The 19114-nt window shown below is 43.4% G+C and overlaps 1 protein-coding gene across 3 annotated transcripts in view; it reads left to right on the forward strand.

Annotated features, from left to right (window-relative positions):
* The first annotated feature begins 5602 nt into the window (after positions 1–5602).
* Positions 5603–19114, forward strand: part of CACNA1I (calcium voltage-gated channel subunit alpha1 I) — a 262441-nt gene continuing 248929 nt past the window's right edge. For all 3 annotated transcript variants that reach the window (XM_033162213.1, XM_033162215.1, XM_033162214.1), the window contains exon 1: positions 5603–5909. In XM_033162213.1, coding sequence (XP_033018104.1) covers positions 5620–5909 — 290 coding nt within the window. In that variant the 5' untranslated portion in view covers positions 5603–5619. The remainder of the gene's footprint in view (positions 5910–19114) is intronic.

Consider the following 19114-nt stretch of genomic DNA (forward strand, 5'->3'; position numbering starts at 1 on the left):
TCACTATGGCGGATGCCTGGCAGCAGGATTGCAAAAGAAATCCTGAAAATAAAACTGTGAGCGGAAACTGGGAAATGCTAATGAGGTTGCTTTCCATAGCTTTGTTGCATTGTATTGTTAATTATGAAGCCTGTGTGAAGCATAGCTTGGCATTGCCAGCCTTCTAGTCTTTTGGAGCATCACAACAAGCAAGGCTTTTCTCCCAGTAGTCTTCAACTAACCTTTCACCTCTGTGGCCTTGATGGAACAGAAGGTGGACTCAACAACAGCATGCTGGGAGGCTGTAGGAAAAATCCTGCTCAAGTTGTGAAAGGGAGAAGGGATCTGCTTCTATGTGTGATGTGTCTCGGAAGTCACTGCCCGGTTATCTGGAAGAAACGTATCACCAAAGGTGCAAAAAGCAAATAGTTTTGAGGAAAAAGGAGTTGGGTATTTTGGGATTTTTGTGGTGTGCTGTAAGAACATCCTTGTGCTTGGATTCACTGGAGGCAGATCTGTGTTTTTTTTAATGGCTGGAAAATGAGAATGAATGAATGGGCTCAAAAAGGGCTTTTGCTGGTATGGTCACAATGGCCAGCATTTTTGATGGTGCCACCAAGACACTGGATTGCTCCACTGACCTGTATCTGTCATGATGGTGCTGGGGCCACACCTGTAGTATAATGCAAATTCTGTGGCCATGTGTGTAATCATTTTGAGAACCAGACGCATAAGATCTAATTGCTTATATTTGTTTTAAAAGTTTTTTTTATTTGTTTATAATGCTGATGGATTGATGTTTATTTGTTTAATAATTGGTTTGTGTACTTTAAGCATGCTTTATCTATGATTTTTTTGGATCAATCAGTTTATAAATTTTCTAAATAAATAAATAAATAAATAAATAAATAGTGTAGCCATTTAGTGAATCTGTCCATGCCCATTTGGGATAGATTTGCCCAAGTATCCTAATCCACCCTCACACTAAAATAATAACAGCTTGTGTCCACCACTGCATGAGCAGAGCTTTGCTCTTGCAATAGGACTTCTGTTTCCTCCACACACACCCCAGTCTGTTCCAGAAGGTCCAACAACCCTCCAGAGCTGATTTTGAGGGCACGTGGGGCCTTGGGGGACAGGAGAGGAGGAAGCTCCATTGGAAGCATGCAAGTTTGTTGTGCGAGTAGAGCTGTGGTGATGGATGCAACCCAATGTCTTATAAACGAGACTCTGGGTGAACTATAAGCAGATAAAACAAGCCATGTGTCCCTGCCAGAAGAGAACACACCTTATATCGCAATCCTATGCAAGTTTACTCTGATGTAAGTCCCACTGTATTCAGTGGGAATTACTGTCAGGTAAGTGGCGTAGAACTGCAGCTGCAGAATATTAGTAAAATATCACAGAATACTGGCAACGCATGCTAACATTTTAATTTAAAATGTAATTTATGCAAACAATTTCAGATCTTAATGTATTATCCGCAGGGTCGTGAGAATGCGAAGAGATTTTTCCTTATAATTGTTTTACTTCGTTATAAGGAGAATTTATTTGTACTAAAATTTCTCTTAAAATAGATTCTAATAATTTTAGCTAGCTTCAGATGTTCTTTCAGAGTAAGCATTCTGTAACTCAAACATAAGTTTTTGATTTAGACATCATTACCAGATCTCACACTTCCCAAATCTGCTATCCACATCATGCCATCCTGAAATATACAAGGAAATAATAATAGACTCGGGGGTAACCTCACCTGTGATCCTCCCACTTCCATCAGCCGCAACAAGTGTGACCAGTGGTCAGAGACTCCTACTCCTGACATCTATCTGGAGAGTTGCAGATTACTCACCCCTTTAATAGACCGTTCTGCTAATATGCAAACTGCCATTTCATTTAGGAAGATTTCCTCACTTTTCTTGGGCATAAAATATTTGCATTTGCACATTTCCAACATAATGTACTCGTTTTCCTGTGTTCTTGCTGCAGTTCTAAACAAGCTGTGAATTTATAGATGCATCCCTAGTGCCCAGTGGTAAACTAGCCTTGATGGAAAGAACTTGAGATACAATTTATTAAAACAAACCAGAAGCAGGTATAAAGACTGCCCACAGATTAGAGAGCAAGGTGTTGGCCCCACTGTGTCCAGGCGTGACTGGAATGCCTAGAAGCAGATCTGCACGGAGAACAAGGGTTTGCAGATAAACAGCAGGAGGTGCTGCACGTCTAGACCAAGCAACATTGATTGAACATGGGCTGTATAGCAACAGCACAACAAAGGCAAGCTCATGGGCAGAAAGATCTGGGAAACACAGGGAAGATAATGTTCCGCTTTTAGAGTGGAGACAGGATTATGAGCAGATAAGCTCTGTGTTTTGGATCTTTGTCACTGATAAATCCTCTACTGTTGGCAATTGGATTTTACTGGAAATTGATGTTTTTAAATGCTTTCGCATTGCTACATAAGCCGCCCCAGTGTGACACGCTGTTCTGTGCTGCCCTCTTTGTAATAACAAAATGAGGGGAGACGCATTCCATCACACAGCAGACCAGAACGCCATCGCACGAGGCGCCAGGAGGGGGCACAATGCAGTCTTCTGTCAATAATTGCACTTCCTCCTTGTGGCTCTGGCATCTAAGCTGTTTTTATGTCTTTCAGGGGGGGGGGGAAGCAAGTGCTGTTCCCTGCTAGGGCTCTTCAAATGAAGGGGGGGAAACAACAGGGGCATCATAAATGTTTATGCAGTGCCCCCTCTGCAATTGGTGTCAGACACTTTACATAGAAGTTAATGCATTCAAATCTACATTTTTTTTTAAAAAAAGAAAAAAACTTTTCCAAACCAAATAAACACTAGATGGAAGCCAACACTGGATCTCCATGAAGAAGCGCAGGTGGTTTTCAGAATGGGTGTGGGGGTCAGGGTGCTTCCAGCCTGTAACTATTCTTTTTTTTTGAGAGGGGAGATTCCATTGCACACCAGCCAGTTCATGTTGCATAATTAAAGTTGGTCTGGGACTCTTACTTACTTATCACATTTATATATCACCTTTTTTTCTCCAAGGAGCTCAAGGTGGCATATATGGTTCTCCCTCCCCTCATTTAATCCCAACAACAGCCCTTAGCCTAGGCTAAGAGGCAGTGACTGCACTAAGGGTTTTTGCAGGCAGTTGCAACTGAGGACTTCTATACTTCCCAAGTATCCCAGAAAAACTGGGACATCCTGTTTTCCCCTGCAACAGCATAGAAGCCATTTGGGAGGCCATGATCTTGCATATGTCTGTATTTTGCTTATTGAAAAATAAAAATATACTTGCAAAAAAAAAAAAAGATCTTGCATGATTTTGTGCTGATATCTCTCCTTGAAAAAATGCAGGGTGGGGAGCTGTGATCTCACATGGTGCCCCCAAAAGCACATTTTGGGGCACCATGAGAACACGCTTCCCCCAAGCACATATTTTGGACTCTGTAATCTTCCACATGAGTCATGTGACCCGCATGAGAACAGATGGGAAGAGGCATGTCCCAGTTTTGGGACTCAACATCTTGGAGGGTATGGACTTCATGGGCACCAGCCTGCTCTCACATCCATGAGCTTTTGCGTAATTGTGCCTCCCCTGGGAGCCTAGAGGTTCTCCTCAAGTAAACCCAGTTGAAATGCTGACCCTCCCTCCTTTTTTGTGTTCTGTTACATGAAGTACATGTGCATGCTTTTCTAATTCAGCCAGTAGTCATTATGTGTTTCTGAATGACTTAAGCAGCTGTTTGGTAGGGCACTATGCCAGAACCAGCAGTGCTTCAGGGCTGCTGCGGTGAAGCCTTATGTCCTATGCTTCTCAGTAACCTTTTCTCACCTTTTGATTAATCTTCCTAAAAAGCCACAGTATTCCATAGCTGTTCACTTTGTGGAGTAGAGCCTTGCTTCAAGTGAGAACTGGAGCTGCACAACACCATCCCCTCCCACCTGCACCTATTTAATAGCTGCCACATTAATTTTTTGCTGATTGTTATTTGTTTGTTTCCAGAGTGCGCTGCTGTGTACCTGGTACCAGAGGTTACCTTTCAGACTCAGTTGGTTGCTATTTCATTTCCGGGCTCAGTTAAAGCTGCTCACACTAGTACTGAGAGTCCTCAATGACTTAGGTGCCAGATATCTGAAAGACTGCCTCTATTCCTGCTGACCTTCTGTGGGCACCCTTGGGAGTTCAGAAGTACAGGGAATTGTTACCCAGGAGAGGGCTTTCTCTGCAGCAGCCCCTAAATTGTGGAACTCCTGCCTGTACAAATGGGCTTCACTGTACACCTTTCACTGGGGCCCATCTCTTTTGTTGAATTTACACTGTTGTGTTCCATTTATAATGGTACATTATATTGTTCTAACCTGCCTAGGGACCTTATGGTGAAAGGCAGGTTTGATGGCCACGTCCCAACCACCTGGCTACCTGGCCACTTTGCTTCTGCCCCTTTGCTTCTGCCACTCTTCCCCTATTTGAGCTACCCCCATGTAAACATTACATATAAATGCAATGTCCCAAACCTGCTGAAACAAAAAAAATATTCTCTTCAGAACAAAATTGGATAAATATGATCCTTTAGCCCTAGTCTGAACCATCCCTAACTTACCAGGCTTCCTTGGTCTCAAGTAGGTTCAGCTCAATTTTAAGTCCCAGGGAAAAATAGTATTTGAGAGTGAGATGTTATATGATAATGAAAACCATACAAATTTTATACTTTTTCTAAATGTACTCTCTGAGTTTCAAGGCATCATGTCGAACTTTGTTGCAGGATTCAAGCTAGAATCCTGAAGGGCCTTGAAAAGACAGAAAATGGTTTATATGCAGTGTTGTGTTCATGGAATATGTAGGACCAGTCAAGTGGCTCACACTGTATAATGGATTAGAGAGTGATGTGGTTTGATTACCGGTAAGTAGCAGGAAAGATGACTTTGGCAACAAGTTTCTGAATGGATTTTAGTGGATGAAGAGGGAATAGATGGGATGAGACTCTCATTTTTAAATGACACAACCAAAGTGGGACGTTGAATGTGAGTGGAGTGGAGTGTCCAGGCAGCATGTGTTGAAACAGTTGGGTGATTGCATCACTGCCTGCATAGAGCATGGCACGATTCATGTTAATCGTTCCAATACTCGACCAACTATAGGCAACTTTGCAGGGGCCTGTTACATGTGGGTTGAGTTGCCAACCAAATCTGGCATGGATCCTGTCAACCCACATCCTCAATATGCCAAGTTTTGTTGGGTATAATTAGCCGTAGATGGAGGTCTACCATGAAGTTTCCTGGCCTCGTCAGCAGTGTGTAATACACATACATACACACACACACACACACACACACTGACAGATTGTGCTGCTTCTGCCAGTGGGGTCTGTGCCGAGGGCCATAATATTATTGCCTTTTCATCACGAATGTGTTTATTGAGCCAGAGTGAGGAGGAGTTATGAAAACTGCTCAGTATGGCCTGGAATGAGAAGGACATTAGTAAGCAAGCAAGTAAGCAAGTTCATCTAACATTTTGGATTGGTTCTATTAAAGCAAAGGACAGTTGTGCTGTGCATTTGGTGGTGAACTGTTCGTCAACTGTGTCACTTCTGTCTCTTTCCAGGGATTCACATTTCATGCCAACATGGCCGAACATGGCTCCCACCCCTCCTCTGCCCGGCAATCAGGGAACCCACCCACTCGCAATCCCACTCTGTGCTCCCTGGAACATCTGGATCCGGGAATGAGTGAGCAACCACCTCTGCTGGAGCAACCACCACCATCCCCAGACCTGGGTGACGAAGATGATGATGGTGACTTGGAGCCCCCGCCGGACCCAGATGTGCCCTATCCTGATTTGGCCCCCGTGGTTTTCTTCTGCTTGAAACAGACCACCAGCCCTCGCAGTTGGTGCATCAAGATGGTGTGCAATCCATATCCTTTCAAAACCACAACCTGCCCTTTCTAGCCTTTTCTCCTTCCTCTCTGCCCTCCCTTTGTTCTCCTGCCCTTGCAGAGCACCTGACAGGTAAGAGATGACGTTTCTTGCATATTTAATGCGTCACTTTGTTCCCTGCTTGCATTTAAACAGTGCCTTGGCTGCTGCAATATGCAAGCAAAAGGAGCTGCTTGCGAAACGGGAGACTTCAGAGGGAGCAACTGTCAGTTAGAACCAGAAGAACAGAGATGAGGGGCAGGGAGAAGAGAGGGGGCAAGCATTTTAAAACGTATTTCCCCCCTTCATCTCTTTACTTCCCTGCGCTGCCAAAGGCGTCACGGTATGACTCTTTGAAAGCTACAGAGCATAGGTTATAGTAGTGCTAACTTGTTTCTAGGAGAACTTGATGTGGTGGCAGGCATTTATTTTGTAGTCTTCTCTGATATACAGTAAGCTATCTGGTAGCTATAAACATGGCCACCCCAAGGCTTATTGCTGTTCTGAGGCAAAGGACAAGATCCCCACCCCATTCTGTGCACAAACGCTTGCAAGGGATCTAGGAGTCTGATCTTTTTTCAGCACTGGTAAAGGGACAGCATCCTTCACTGCATCTGGAGGGCAGTAGGGCAGCTTAGAAGGCACAAGGTAACCTGTGTGGCACACACAACTCTGCCTGTTCTCCACCCGTCATCATCTGCCTCCTCAGGCAACCACCTTGCTCAACCTAATGGTAGGGCCAGCCTTGGTAATAGGATTGATTGCTTGATTGATAATTAAATTTTGCAACAGGTTGCAGTTGCAGTTCATAACTGCTTGACAGCTGGAATTATTATGGATGGCCCAGAAATTTTAGCGCTAACACTGATAAATAACTAAAATAGGGTTTATGGAGAGGATCTTGTCTGGCCACATTATTCCACATGCCAGCAAAAAGATACTGGACTGGGTGAAACAGGAGTCTGAGGGCCAGCCCAGTACAGTTTTCTGCCTGCAACTTTAGCCAAGATGCACCCGTTCCTCTTTCCAGGATGGGCAGTTTAATCTTAATTCAATAGAACTGACAAAACATCTTATTCTCCTGCATCTGAGGACAACAGGACAGATTAGTGGGGACATAGCAGGCTGTATGGGGCACACACACAGTTCTGTCCAACTCCTTGTATCTGTTGCCTTCCCTTCCCGCCACTTGCCCCAGAACTGCCACCTGAAGCAGCTGCTTCACTTTGCCTAATGAGTCTGTCTGACATAATACAGAGATTATTGCTTTTGTATACTTACTGAATTCACCAACTGCTTAGTTTATTGCCCTAGGCCTAGAAGTATTCGATCTATGTCCTCCCTCAAAACACAATAACCCTGGGAAACCACTCCAACTTTTTAAAATCCTGGGCTAAACGCATCCTGGAGGCAGGGCTTTGGGCAAGAATAGTAGTGTGGATAATTCATCACAATCCACCAAGTATTGCTCCCATGAAGAGCCTTTTGTTTTGCAGCAACACCTTATGGATTGTGACCATGATCAGCTGCTCCTTTTATCATGCATTTCCCTACTGAATCATAGAGATTAGCTCTGAAGCTGCTGTAAGTCTATTCAGCCTCGGTCTTTGCATCGTGACTATAACAATAACATCTTTTGGAGACTCCGAAGTTCATTCCGTTCTCCCTATACTTGTAAATCTAAACAGTGCTTCCATGGACTTGTGGTCTGCCTGTCATGTGTCTCACTATTGTCCTATTAGCAGCTAAGGTGGTGGGATTTCATAGTTATTGAAATGACTCCTGGGGTGCAATGAGCAGAGACTATCAGCTGATTGCAGCAGTGACAGCTGTCTGCAGCTAACTTACATGAACTCCCTGAGAAGGCTATGTTGTGGAGGAGCAGTTCATTTCCCTTGGCTGTTTTTGTATACATAGCATATAACAGGAAAGCATCCATCTTGCACATGTCCTCTTTGCAGCCACATTTAATGGGTCCAGTTACAGGTAGGTAGCTGTGTTGGTCTGTCATAGTCAAAACAAAATAAATAATAAAAAGAATTCCTTCCAGTAGCACCTTAGAGACCAACTAAGTTTGTTCTTGGTATGAGCTTTCATGTGCATGCACACTTCTTCAGATACACGAAAGCTCATACCAAGAACAAACTTAGTTGATCTCTAAGGTGCTACTGGAAGGGATTCTTTTATTTTTTATTTTGTTTTGACATTTAATGGGTGTCGCACTTGTGCCAGCCACAAGTCTCTGGAGAGCTGAAAACTCTATAGGAGTTGTGGCCTCTCCCTGACTTTTCAGCACGAGCTTGCTTGCAACAGCTGACTGGATGGGAGGGGAACCCCACTTCATTTTCTTCTGAGAGGCAAAGGTATTTGTCGGGGGATAATCTGAAAGTTGATTACAAGTCATTGACACTGGGCTTATTTACAAAGTGTTTGCATTAGGATTAAATGATTTTGATGGAGCTTCTGTCTTTTGAACTAGTCTTCAGAAGACTTGTGTATTGCCATAACCCCCCTAAAAGTGACTGCTTGAAACACTGAAGTAAGAGAACTTATTTAAGAAACCCCAAAGGCCACTCATTGTAAGAAGTAAAGGGATGTATTGATCCATCTGTGGCAACTTCACTAGCACAGCAGCCATTCTGCTAGTGGGAGCCCTGTTGTTAGGGTAGTGCAGTTGCCAGCTTGGGTTGGCGGAAGAGTTGCAGGTCATTAACCTATGTGTTGTACTGTTACACTGCTTCTGCTGCGACTTGAGCAATGCCTCAAACTCTCCTGCTTCTTGCACTAATGCTAGATTGCATCCAACTCAGTAATATGTATTTCATTTCTTACTGTGGTAACATGCCAGTACCATCAAAATAGCCTACAAATATGAAGAAGTGTGCCTTTAATACACCCGCCCACTAATTCAAATTAATCTTCATTGGTTAAAATCAGTACACAATAAACTTGAACTCTAAATCTACCAATTCAAGCCAGTAGTCTTAGGGCACAATCCATCCTTGTGCATCACCCACTCATGGATGGATCACCAGACAAAGGGCTCAACAGACAAATGACTGATGGGTCATGGACCCCAATATGGACTACTGTCTTCTGTGGGCTTATTTGCACGGCTTGGTTTCGTTACAAACCAAAAATTGAATGTAGTTCTGGTGGTGAGGAATAGGGAGCCAGGTTTTGAGATCGAGTTCACAATCAATATTTGGGCTCTGCCACAGATTCTCACAGGATTGCAACAGTTTAAGAGGGAAGCTCAGGAAGGTTTAGTATTGTGTTTTCTATGCTTGTTTTAATTTAGGGACCAGCAGAGGACCATTAGGGAAAATGGGGCACCATGACAACCCCTACCTGACTGCCATCTTACTTACAACCAATAAGGAGGTGGCTCTGCCTGTCATTGACTTTGGCTTCCTGCTTTCTGCCCTACCAGTCCCAATGGACACTGGGTACCAGGTACCAGTGGTAAAGACACTGAAACTGTAGAGTGAGGAGAGGTCTGCATTAATGTACACATATTTACTAATCTGTTTCTCACCCTAGTAGAATGCTTTGTGGTTGAGTGTACTATTGTCCAAGACAGATAATGGACTGTACAACAGTGGTAGGTCGAGGCAAGAGGGTGTGGGGAGACTGACAGCTTTCTTGGTCTTGTTGCTGATGAGCTCAGCCTCTGCTGAGAGGAGCATGAACTGGTTGGCCATGTGAGAAAGGATGGGTAACTTTGCTAGTATTTGAAAGGGTCCAGCTTCTTTATGGGGGTTTTCAGTCTAACTATTTATTTTATAAATTCCAAAACAGAACCAATTCGAACAATGCCACTGCTGTTTCTTAGCTTCCATTATTTAACGCTGAAGACCATAACAGTGGTATGAAATTAAGGATTCACATGTCTCCCTACTGGCCATGTGTAGATGTAGTCCTTTAGGTATTGAATCTCTCATGCAAATCTGGCATAGATAAACTAGTTCATTTGTTGCCTTGGACCTCTTCGCACTAATGGGTTGCAATGCACTACTTGTTCATTATACAAGCAATGTAATCACATATGACCCAACAATTTACCAAATTCTGACTTGAGAACCACCCACTTTCAAGACCTCAGTTTGTCAGGATTCAGCCTCACTGTAGTGGACTTCATCCAGTCCATTCCTGTTTCCAAGCATCACCTTATCTGACTCAGATAATGATGAGAAATATCACTGGGCGTCATTAACATTAAGGAGAGGGAAAGCTTTCCCTACTTTCACTGCTCAGAATTTTAATAAAGGATCTAGACAAGCTAGCATCTTAGGTTTTCTCAATTTTTCATTTGCATTTAGTAATGCAAGTTTGAAAGGGCTGAATCACAGTTACTGTGCAGATATTTATATTTATTAGCAGAAAATATTTATTGGCAGATGTCTGTTTCTGTTAGATCGTTTTTTAAAACAATCCTGAAATTTCAGTTCTGAAGGCATTGTGTTTTTGCAGTGCCCAGGTTATTTGTGAAAGATCAAAATTTAGATTGGAAATGAGAAAATGCAAAGCATTTCTTTACAGTTTTATCAAAGCTTGGAGAGATAAAGAAAATGTGTTAGTCTTTAAAGTGCTCAAGACTCTTTCTTGATTATGCTACAGCAGATGAACACACCTGTCCCTTTGGAAAGACATAAAGACGTTGAGGTAGTAAATTGTTTCTCTAGCAAAGGGACATGCAGTGTAGCTGCCTGTAACTGTCAATGAATCTCCCTTCTGAGAATCTTCATTTTCTTCTTGTTGTTGCTGCTGCTGCTCCACTTCACTTGATAACCATTGGCTGATCTGCTGTGAGGTCACAGTGGGCCTCTGTTGACTTGCTGGTCTAGATGCAAGCCCACATCTGCAAACTGCTTGGTGGATATGGTGCCTTTTGCAAATTTTGCAATCCAAATTTGGAAGCCAATTAGCAACATAGTTCAGTGATTAAGCCAATGCTTTGTACACAGAAGACCCAGGTTCAGTTTTGGGCAACTCTCCAGTTATAAAGACATGGTGAGTTGAGAAATCTTTTTGCCTTAGGCCCTGGACACAAGCTACTTGTCAGTGTAGACAATACTGGGCTAGAGAGGCCAATTGTCTGAGCACGTATAAATTAGCCCCCTCTGTTCTAAACCACTTCACCAAGAGCAGAGGTAGCCAGTGTGATTCCCTCCAGATATTGTAGGCCTACAACTCCCATCATACCTAGTAATTGACCAAGCTGGCTGGGGTTGATGGGAGTTGGAGCCAAGCAACATCTGGAGGGGGCACCAGGTTGGTTTTCTCTCATCTAAGGCAATGTGCTACAGGCTTTCTAGTTGCATGCGTACTTGCTGAGTGGTTTTGTATTGTTACATAGAAGCTTTTACCCACAAGGATCTTGGTGCCCTTTATAAACTCTAGTTTAAATTCACAATCAGAATGACATAGTCTGCTTTCAAATAATCACCTTTACTTTGTGGAGATGTCATGGCCAATTGCCTTGTACAGCCCCAGTGCCACCCCATTTTACCCATGGAAATTAGGACCAGAAATAAGAAGTGTGGTCAAAATAAAGGTCGGAGCACCCATGCACAGTTTGTCGAGCATGTAAAAGGATAGCGGGACTGTGGTTATACTGCATAAGCATCTCAACTGACATACGGCATTTGCTGACCCCAGATCAGAGTCTGAAAGCATCTGTAGCGGGACTTGTTCAGTAACACAGAGTCTGCTCTGTCCTCGGCAGGACACTGCATGGATCTAAATGTGGATTTTTTGAGTTACATCTTTACTTTGCCGTTTTAAAGTTCTGTGCAAATGGAATCTCTTCAACAGGCCTATAAACCCGCACTCTCCCTCCTTCCCCAATGGGAGGTCAATATTTCAGATGGGAGCATGAAAGCAAGAATGAGCGTGCCATTAAAAAAGATCAATCTAAGAAACAGGGAAATAACAAGGCATATTATGCAGTTCACTGGCTCAGTTGCTTGGCTTTTGTTGCATCCTGGACACATCCTTTTTTGCTCATAGAGGAGATGGCTGCTCCTTCTGCAGCTGTTGTCACTGATAAATCGCCATTTAATTCCATGAGTCTTGAACACAGCATTCATGGTCCAGGAAAGCAAAATAGCATGTTACATACTTGAAATAAAGAGCTGGGCTGTAACCAGTCACACAATTTCAGCTTTGCATCGGGTGAACATAAGCTCTGTCTTTTTTTTTTTTTTTTGCCAATGTTTGACATACCTCTTGAAATGGTTTACTTTAATTTTTGAAGGCTTAGGTATGAAGTCAATTGATTGTTTCTGAGTGCGTTTCCTTGGAGTTTGCCTGGGAGCTTTAATGATCTGGTTTCCATAAAACAGTCTCAGAAGCTAGTGTGTGTGTGTTTGCATAAGTTGCCCATGTTTTCAACAAAAAAGTTCCATCTTGTTGAAAAGGCAGCTTTCCGAGTCATCACTGAGTGCCCCTCCTGATGTACTTTGATTGTGCATTCCTGGTGATTTGTGCTCATGACTGTATTGGAGTGATTATATGTGATGGCCTGTTTTCAATACAGCTTGCACCTGCAAAAAAAAATTGGAGAGGCCATTTGGCTTCATTTTCTGTCAGCATATATCCTGTAGTTTCACTGCTGAAGTCCTGTAATTTTTTTATACCACAAATGTTCTGGGGTTGTTGTTGTTGTTGTTGCTTTTAGCCTACTTTTATTGTACACTAGCACAAGAGTGCCCCTCCAGATGGCAGTAATGTGATAACATTGGGGAAGCTTCACAGGAGAAGTAAAAAAGTGAAATGATGTGTGGACAGTCCAATCTCAATCCACCACCAATGCACTAATATTGTGTCAATTGCATGTTAAAGATCACACCTGCAAAAAACGACAGGGCAGCAGTCCAGAGGGGGTTTGAATGAAATGACTTCACACACACACACACACACACACACACACACCCTGGATCTTGTTGCATCACCTGTAAATATATAGTTGCTGTGCTGCTGTAAGCTCTGGACAAGTCTTCCAGTGCAGCAGCCTGCAAAAGACTGTCTCCAGTCTGTGAACATTAAGAATTAATGGTGACATTTCTCCTTGGAACAGGTGGTTATTCCATTTGCCTGGTAAAATTTCACTTTCAGTTCCCTTGTTCTGTCTGCATAAAATTCCCACCAGAGTTTTCAGTGAAATCCCAGCCCATACTTTGGGGTATAAATGATTTTTTATTTATTTTATTTTGTTTAGACCCCATCACAACAATAGTCGTTACCAGAGGTGATAGCTGCAAATCATCTGCAATGCAAATAAAGCAGTTTCACCAACAGCATATTTTAGAAACTGAACCCCTTGGTTTACACTTGCTATAGGGGAACCAGAAGGGTCACACAGTCTTAACTAAGAAGCCTTATACGGGGGAAAGAAAGTTGTCTTTGTAGAAAGCCTGTTAATTGCCCCATAAAAGAAGACATTCTGGCAATACAAAATAGTATTTTTTGACACACGGAAGCTGGAGATATTTCTGCTGCACTTTGGAATATGCTAAAATGTGGATTTTGCAGCCATTTTGTTCCATTGAAAGGCATAGACGCAAGCATTACATGAAAGCACATCCTGCGGTGCTCACAGGATGTGTTCTGAGTGACTCCAGAGAGGAAAATGAATGTTGCATTTTTGTGTTTGAGCTCATGTACAGGACAGTTTACAGCAGGAGATTTTTTCTGCAACTAAGAGGGCAAGCTGAAATCCTGTGATAGCACACAAGAGAGTGAGGCCCCACATATTTGAAGGGAGTTATCATGCTTGTTCGCTGCAAGATATTTTCTGTGGAGTGTGTATATATCTGTGTGAGAAGCTAGACATATTAGTGTTGTTGTATTCCCAGGGAAGGGACTCTGAAGCATGGTGATTATACCATCTTGCTTTCAGATCTTCAGCTTGCTATTTTATGAGCTCACCGGTAACATAGTTTTAGAATTTGCAGATTGTTGCTGTGGAAACAAATGGTAAACACTGATCCCCACCCCCCAGAATCTCAACTTTTGATGTTGAAGCTGGAGTAGAAGAAGCAAATTGTTTGCCTTGGTGCCAATAAGCTCTCCAGGCACAGCAGTTATTTGAGTGAATTAAATTTCTTTGCTCTCCTGATGGATGACAATGGGTCTGTTCTCCTAATGGGAAGACAGTGGTGGCTACTTAGAGATTCTGCCTTTACCATGATCCAGAGCAGCAGGTTCCTGTAAGATTCCAGAAGTTTCTCTTATTTGTTCATATTTGCCATTTTGCTGATCTATATTTTTTGTTCATGTTGTGATAGTTCGTCTGCCTCACTGGGACAAGGAACATGCAAAGTACGCAGAGGATAAGCAACTATTTTAACTCATACTACTGACATATAAGCAGCAGGGGCTTCTCTCAGTGGCTACACCCACATTATGAATTTAAAGCACATGGCTTCCCCCAAAGAATTCTGGGAACCATAGTTTACCTTCCACAGAACTACAATTCCTAGTACCATTAACAAACTGCAGTTCCCGATATCCTTTGTGGGAAGCCTTGTGCTTCAAATGTATGGTTTTTATGGAGCTAATATGTCACTGAAGCCTTTTTTTGGGATATCTTTTCTCCAGCAGCTATGAGTGAATACTGGTTCCCTGTTATATCTCACTAAGGGATGTGGAGAATTTTACCACACATTTGCCATCAGTAGGAAATTGGGTTGGCACTTTACCCTCTTTGACTTATTTTAATCAAGATTACTCCTATGTGAGTTCATTGGTTGCCTATATGTGATACATTGCTTGGTTTTACTTTTGTGTCTATAATTTTTTACAATACATTTTATATATCAAGTTAAGTAGCTAGCATAATTCAGTACTGTATATTTTTAAAAAGTTACTAAACTTTTGGGGGGCAGGTTTCGGTCTGTACTCTATACGATGGGAAATGGCACCCGTGTTTTCCAAAGGGCCTCTGATTCTTGGGAGTTTGGCAGTCCAGGAGTTTGTCATAATGCAGAGGCTTGTGTGAAGACAGAGTTTGTATTGCTAACTGGGGCAAATGGGGCTACTTGGATATAGGAAGCAGTTTCATTTTTCTTCCATAGCTTGGCATTGGGAATGCTTGGCCTGCAGTTGTGAGACTAGATCACATTTGCTGTGTAATCACTAGCACCATCAGGGAAATGCCTGGCTTTTGGCAGTGACATCCTGCTGTTGATGTCTTACTACATAAGGAAGAGGGAGCATTTGAGTCAGCTTCTGTTCCAGCCTGAGGCCCAAGTGGAGTGAAGCTCAGTTCAGGACCTTGGTCAGCTACCTATGGAACTGTGTAGAGTTGCTATCTGAAGCCAAATAAGGTCTTTAAAAATAGTTCCTCTGCCAGGTTTATGCTTCTACAGAATCACAGAGTTGGAAGGGGCCATGGGGGTCATCTAGTTCAACCCAGGGGTGTAGCAAGGGGGCGGCGGCCACCCCCTCCTTGCTGGCCCGCCCCTTGCCTCTATGCCATGCTCTGGCTGGCTTGCAGAGCTGGGGCATGGAGAGGGGCGGGCCAGCGAGGAGTGGGTGACACCCCTCCTCGCTGGCCCACCCCTCTCCCCTGCCCCAACTTGCACTCTGCCGAGGGAGCCCGGTCAGCGGCTTTGGGAGTCTCTGCGGGCTGCAGAGACTCCCGAAGCCGCCACCCGGTCCCCCTTCGCAGCCGCGGCATGGCTGCAGGCAGCCTGCAGAGACTCCCGAAGCTGCCACCCAGCATCCCTGGGGGCGGGGTGTCATGCTGTGCGTGTGTGTCATGAAATCATGACGCAAGCACACGCCCCGATACCCCGCCCCCAGGGGTGCCTCTTGGCTTCCCGCCCTGGGCAGCCAAGGGGCTAGAAATGCCTCTGGTTCAACCCCCTGCAATGCAGGAATCTTTTGCCCAACATGGGGCTCAAACCCAGAGTCCTGAGATTGAGTCTAATGCTCTACAGACTGAGCTATTCTAGCTTTGGAGAAATTGGAGCTTAAAGGTAAAAGGTAAAGGGACCCCTGACCATTAGGTCCAGTCGTGTCCGACTCTGGGGTTGCAGCACTCATCTCGCTTTATTGGCCAAGCATGACTAAGCTGCTTCTGGCGAACCAGAGCAGCGCACGGAAACACTGTTTACCTTCCCGACGGAGTGGTACCTATTTATCTACTTGCACTTTGACGTGCTTTCAAACTGCTAGGTTGGCAGGAGCTGGGACCGAGCAACAGAAGCTCACCCCGTCGCGGGGATTCGAACCGCCGACCTTCTGATCAGCAAGCCCTAGGCTCTGTGGTTTAACCCACAGTGCCACCTGCTGCACTCTATTCATTGACAGCTGGATCCAGCAATATGCTCCCCTACCATTCTACCCCTGAAGATGATACGATAAGCAAGAGGTACCCCACCTTGCACAGACGAGGGTTCTGAAGAGGAGTCCATGGAGAAGGGGCCATGGCAACTTCCTCAGGCCTTGTGACTTAAGCAATCTCTGACTACCAAGTTCCCCTAGTGCTGATGGGACTATTTCTGAAAATGGTTTCTGCACCCAAGTCTTCGCCACCCTCTGGGTCTTCAGACCCCTTCTTCTCAGGTCACAAAACTGAAAGGGGGAAGATAGGGTAGGCAGATCAGTACAAGGAAGTTGGGGCCTGAATAGTTTTTATGCAGGGCTCCTGGCCAACTGGAAGACAGAGCGAGCAACAATGAAGTATTTCATTCTAAACTGGAAAAAATATATATATTCAGGTCTTGGAGTATCTGTGATTGGTCTTGGGAGGGATGAAAGGGGAGGGTGAATGTCAAATGTCTCAACTGGAGCAAATTAGAATTAGCTTTGTTGAATTCAGTAGAATTGCCTGCTTACTAGGGTAAGTCTTGCACTGAGTATAGCCTCTGTGCTTCAGGCCATCTGTGGAGAATAGAGTCTCTTCTGTGTCATATACTGTACAGTATAAGCCAGTGGATAGATTGGTGGTAATGTCAGTTCAAAGAACAAATGTAAAGGTGATTTTTTGTGGATGGATGGAGGAAATGTATAGTAAAGTCCCCAGGGATAAGAAGACGACGACTGACTTCTTCCTGTCTGGAAGGGTAGTGAGGGTTTAGAAGTAGGGTCCCCTCCCTATCCATTAAAAGATTAAACTCTTGTCACAAAATGAACACTAAAACCCCATCTGGAGCATATTGTGAGCACTCACTGGAACATAATTTTGCTAGAAGAGAAGAAAGACATTTGATGTGCATCAGGCAGGTTATATATATATATGTGTGTGTGTGTGTGTGTGTGTAAAAGGACACATCATTTTCTTAACCTCTTTGCAAATATTTGTTTGTTCATTTATTTAAAAGTATTGATAAACTGTTAAACTTAATATTTTGCAGGTCTCTAAGCGGTATACAATATAAAAGGAAGCAGCATTGTTAAAAAGAAATGCTACGCAAAACCAGCAAAGTAGCTGCATAAAAGCACATTAAAACAAGAATTTAGGAGAATCAAATGCATAAAACAGGGTCTGATCTTGTGGCTCAAGGAAAGCCTTATATGAGGATAAGTTGTGTTCAAGTGAGGCAAGAGAACTCCCAGGGGAATCTAAAGATAGCTGAGCTATTTTTAAGATTTAAAATAAACTGATTTGATTTTTCCAAATGGAAGGCACAAGAACAATAGGAAGAATGTGAATTAAACAGCACATCAATCCAATTTGCAAAGTCTCTTATTAAAGGGTTTCAAAAAGCAGACTTTTTTCTGCCATGTTTTTTCTAAATGTGTCCAAGGTGATGAATGTTCATTCTGTCAAAAATGCGGGCTCTGTTGGCACTTCACTGAAAATATTCTGACACCCCTCCTGAGACCTTCTGCATTATTAGGGGCTATTTATGTGAACACCTGTAGTGATTATAGCTCCAACAGAAAGCTATGATGAGAGCAACACTGGGACAGCCATCCCGAGATATGAGAGAGTCTGTGAAAAACACTCTCTCTGGAGAAAAATAAACCCCTTTCCTTTGTATTTTCAAGATTTTCCTTATGCTATTGGAATACAGCGTGTACTGATTCAACCGAAATACAGTTTTAAAGTGCTATAAACATTATAGGGTACTGCACAATCCTCATTGTTCTGTGAAATGCTATTTCCTTACAGGTTACAAATGATAATTCTATTTGTTCCAAAATTTCTTGAGGTTTCATCTGTATTTATCACCCTGCTCCAACCACCCAGTTCCTTTAACATTTCTGATTTATTTTTTTTAATGGCAGCCTGTACAGCAGGGGGCTGTGAATAAAATGGCTTGCACAGCTCTGCTGTGATTTTGATATTTGAAGATCCAGAAGGAATCGTGCTCCAGAGGCTTGCTGGTGACTTAAGGCTGCAGTCCGGTCCGCAGTGTGAGCCAAGAGCAGGTTGCCAGTGCAGCTTCCCATGAGGCTCCAGCTTAACTTCTCCTCTCCTGGCAAATCATCTTTGCAGCTGGCACTGTGCAGCAGTGACTCCACAAGTTGTTCACTTTTCAAATGAGGTTCCACTGCTCCTCACAGTAGCCCAACTCGTGCCCACTGCTTCAGCTGAGAGCAGCCTTGTCCTAGCCTGGATAGAGTTCATATGCTGAAGTTCATATTCCCTGGCCCCCTCTCCTAACACTCCATACACCCCATTCTTCCAATTGTCTGATATATTTATGTAACATTTTATAATTAAAGGGCTCCTTTGGAAGGAATGGCAGGATAATAATAATAATAATAATAATAATAATAATAATAAGAAGAAGAAGAAGAAGAAGCAGCAGCATCTGGTATATGGGTGATCTATATGTCATACTCTAATAGCGTTTAAGTGTGCATAACAAGATAGCTCAGTTGGTTAGAGTGTGGTGCTGATAATGCCAAGGTTGCAGGTTTGATCCCTAGTCAAAACAAAATAAAAAATAAAAAAATTCCTTCCAGTAGCACCATAGAGACCAACTAAGTTTGTTCTTGGTATGAGCTTTCGTGTGCATGCACACTTCTTCAGATCCCTGTATGGGATAGCTGCATAATCCTGCATTGAAGGGGGTTGGACTAGATGATCCTCAGGGTCCCTTCCAGCTCTACCATTCTATGATCCTATTTCTCTGTTCACCTCTGCCTCCCTCTCTTTGCTTGCCTCCTCTGTATTAAATTGGAAGTCTCTTGGGAAAGGACTGGTCTTATATTCTGTAAAGAACCATGCCCCATGATGGTA

Source organism: Lacerta agilis, chromosome 10, assembly GCF_009819535.1.
Source record: "Lacerta agilis isolate rLacAgi1 chromosome 10, rLacAgi1.pri, whole genome shotgun sequence".
NCBI classification, from domain to species: Eukaryota; Metazoa; Chordata; class Lepidosauria; order Squamata; family Lacertidae; genus Lacerta; species Lacerta agilis.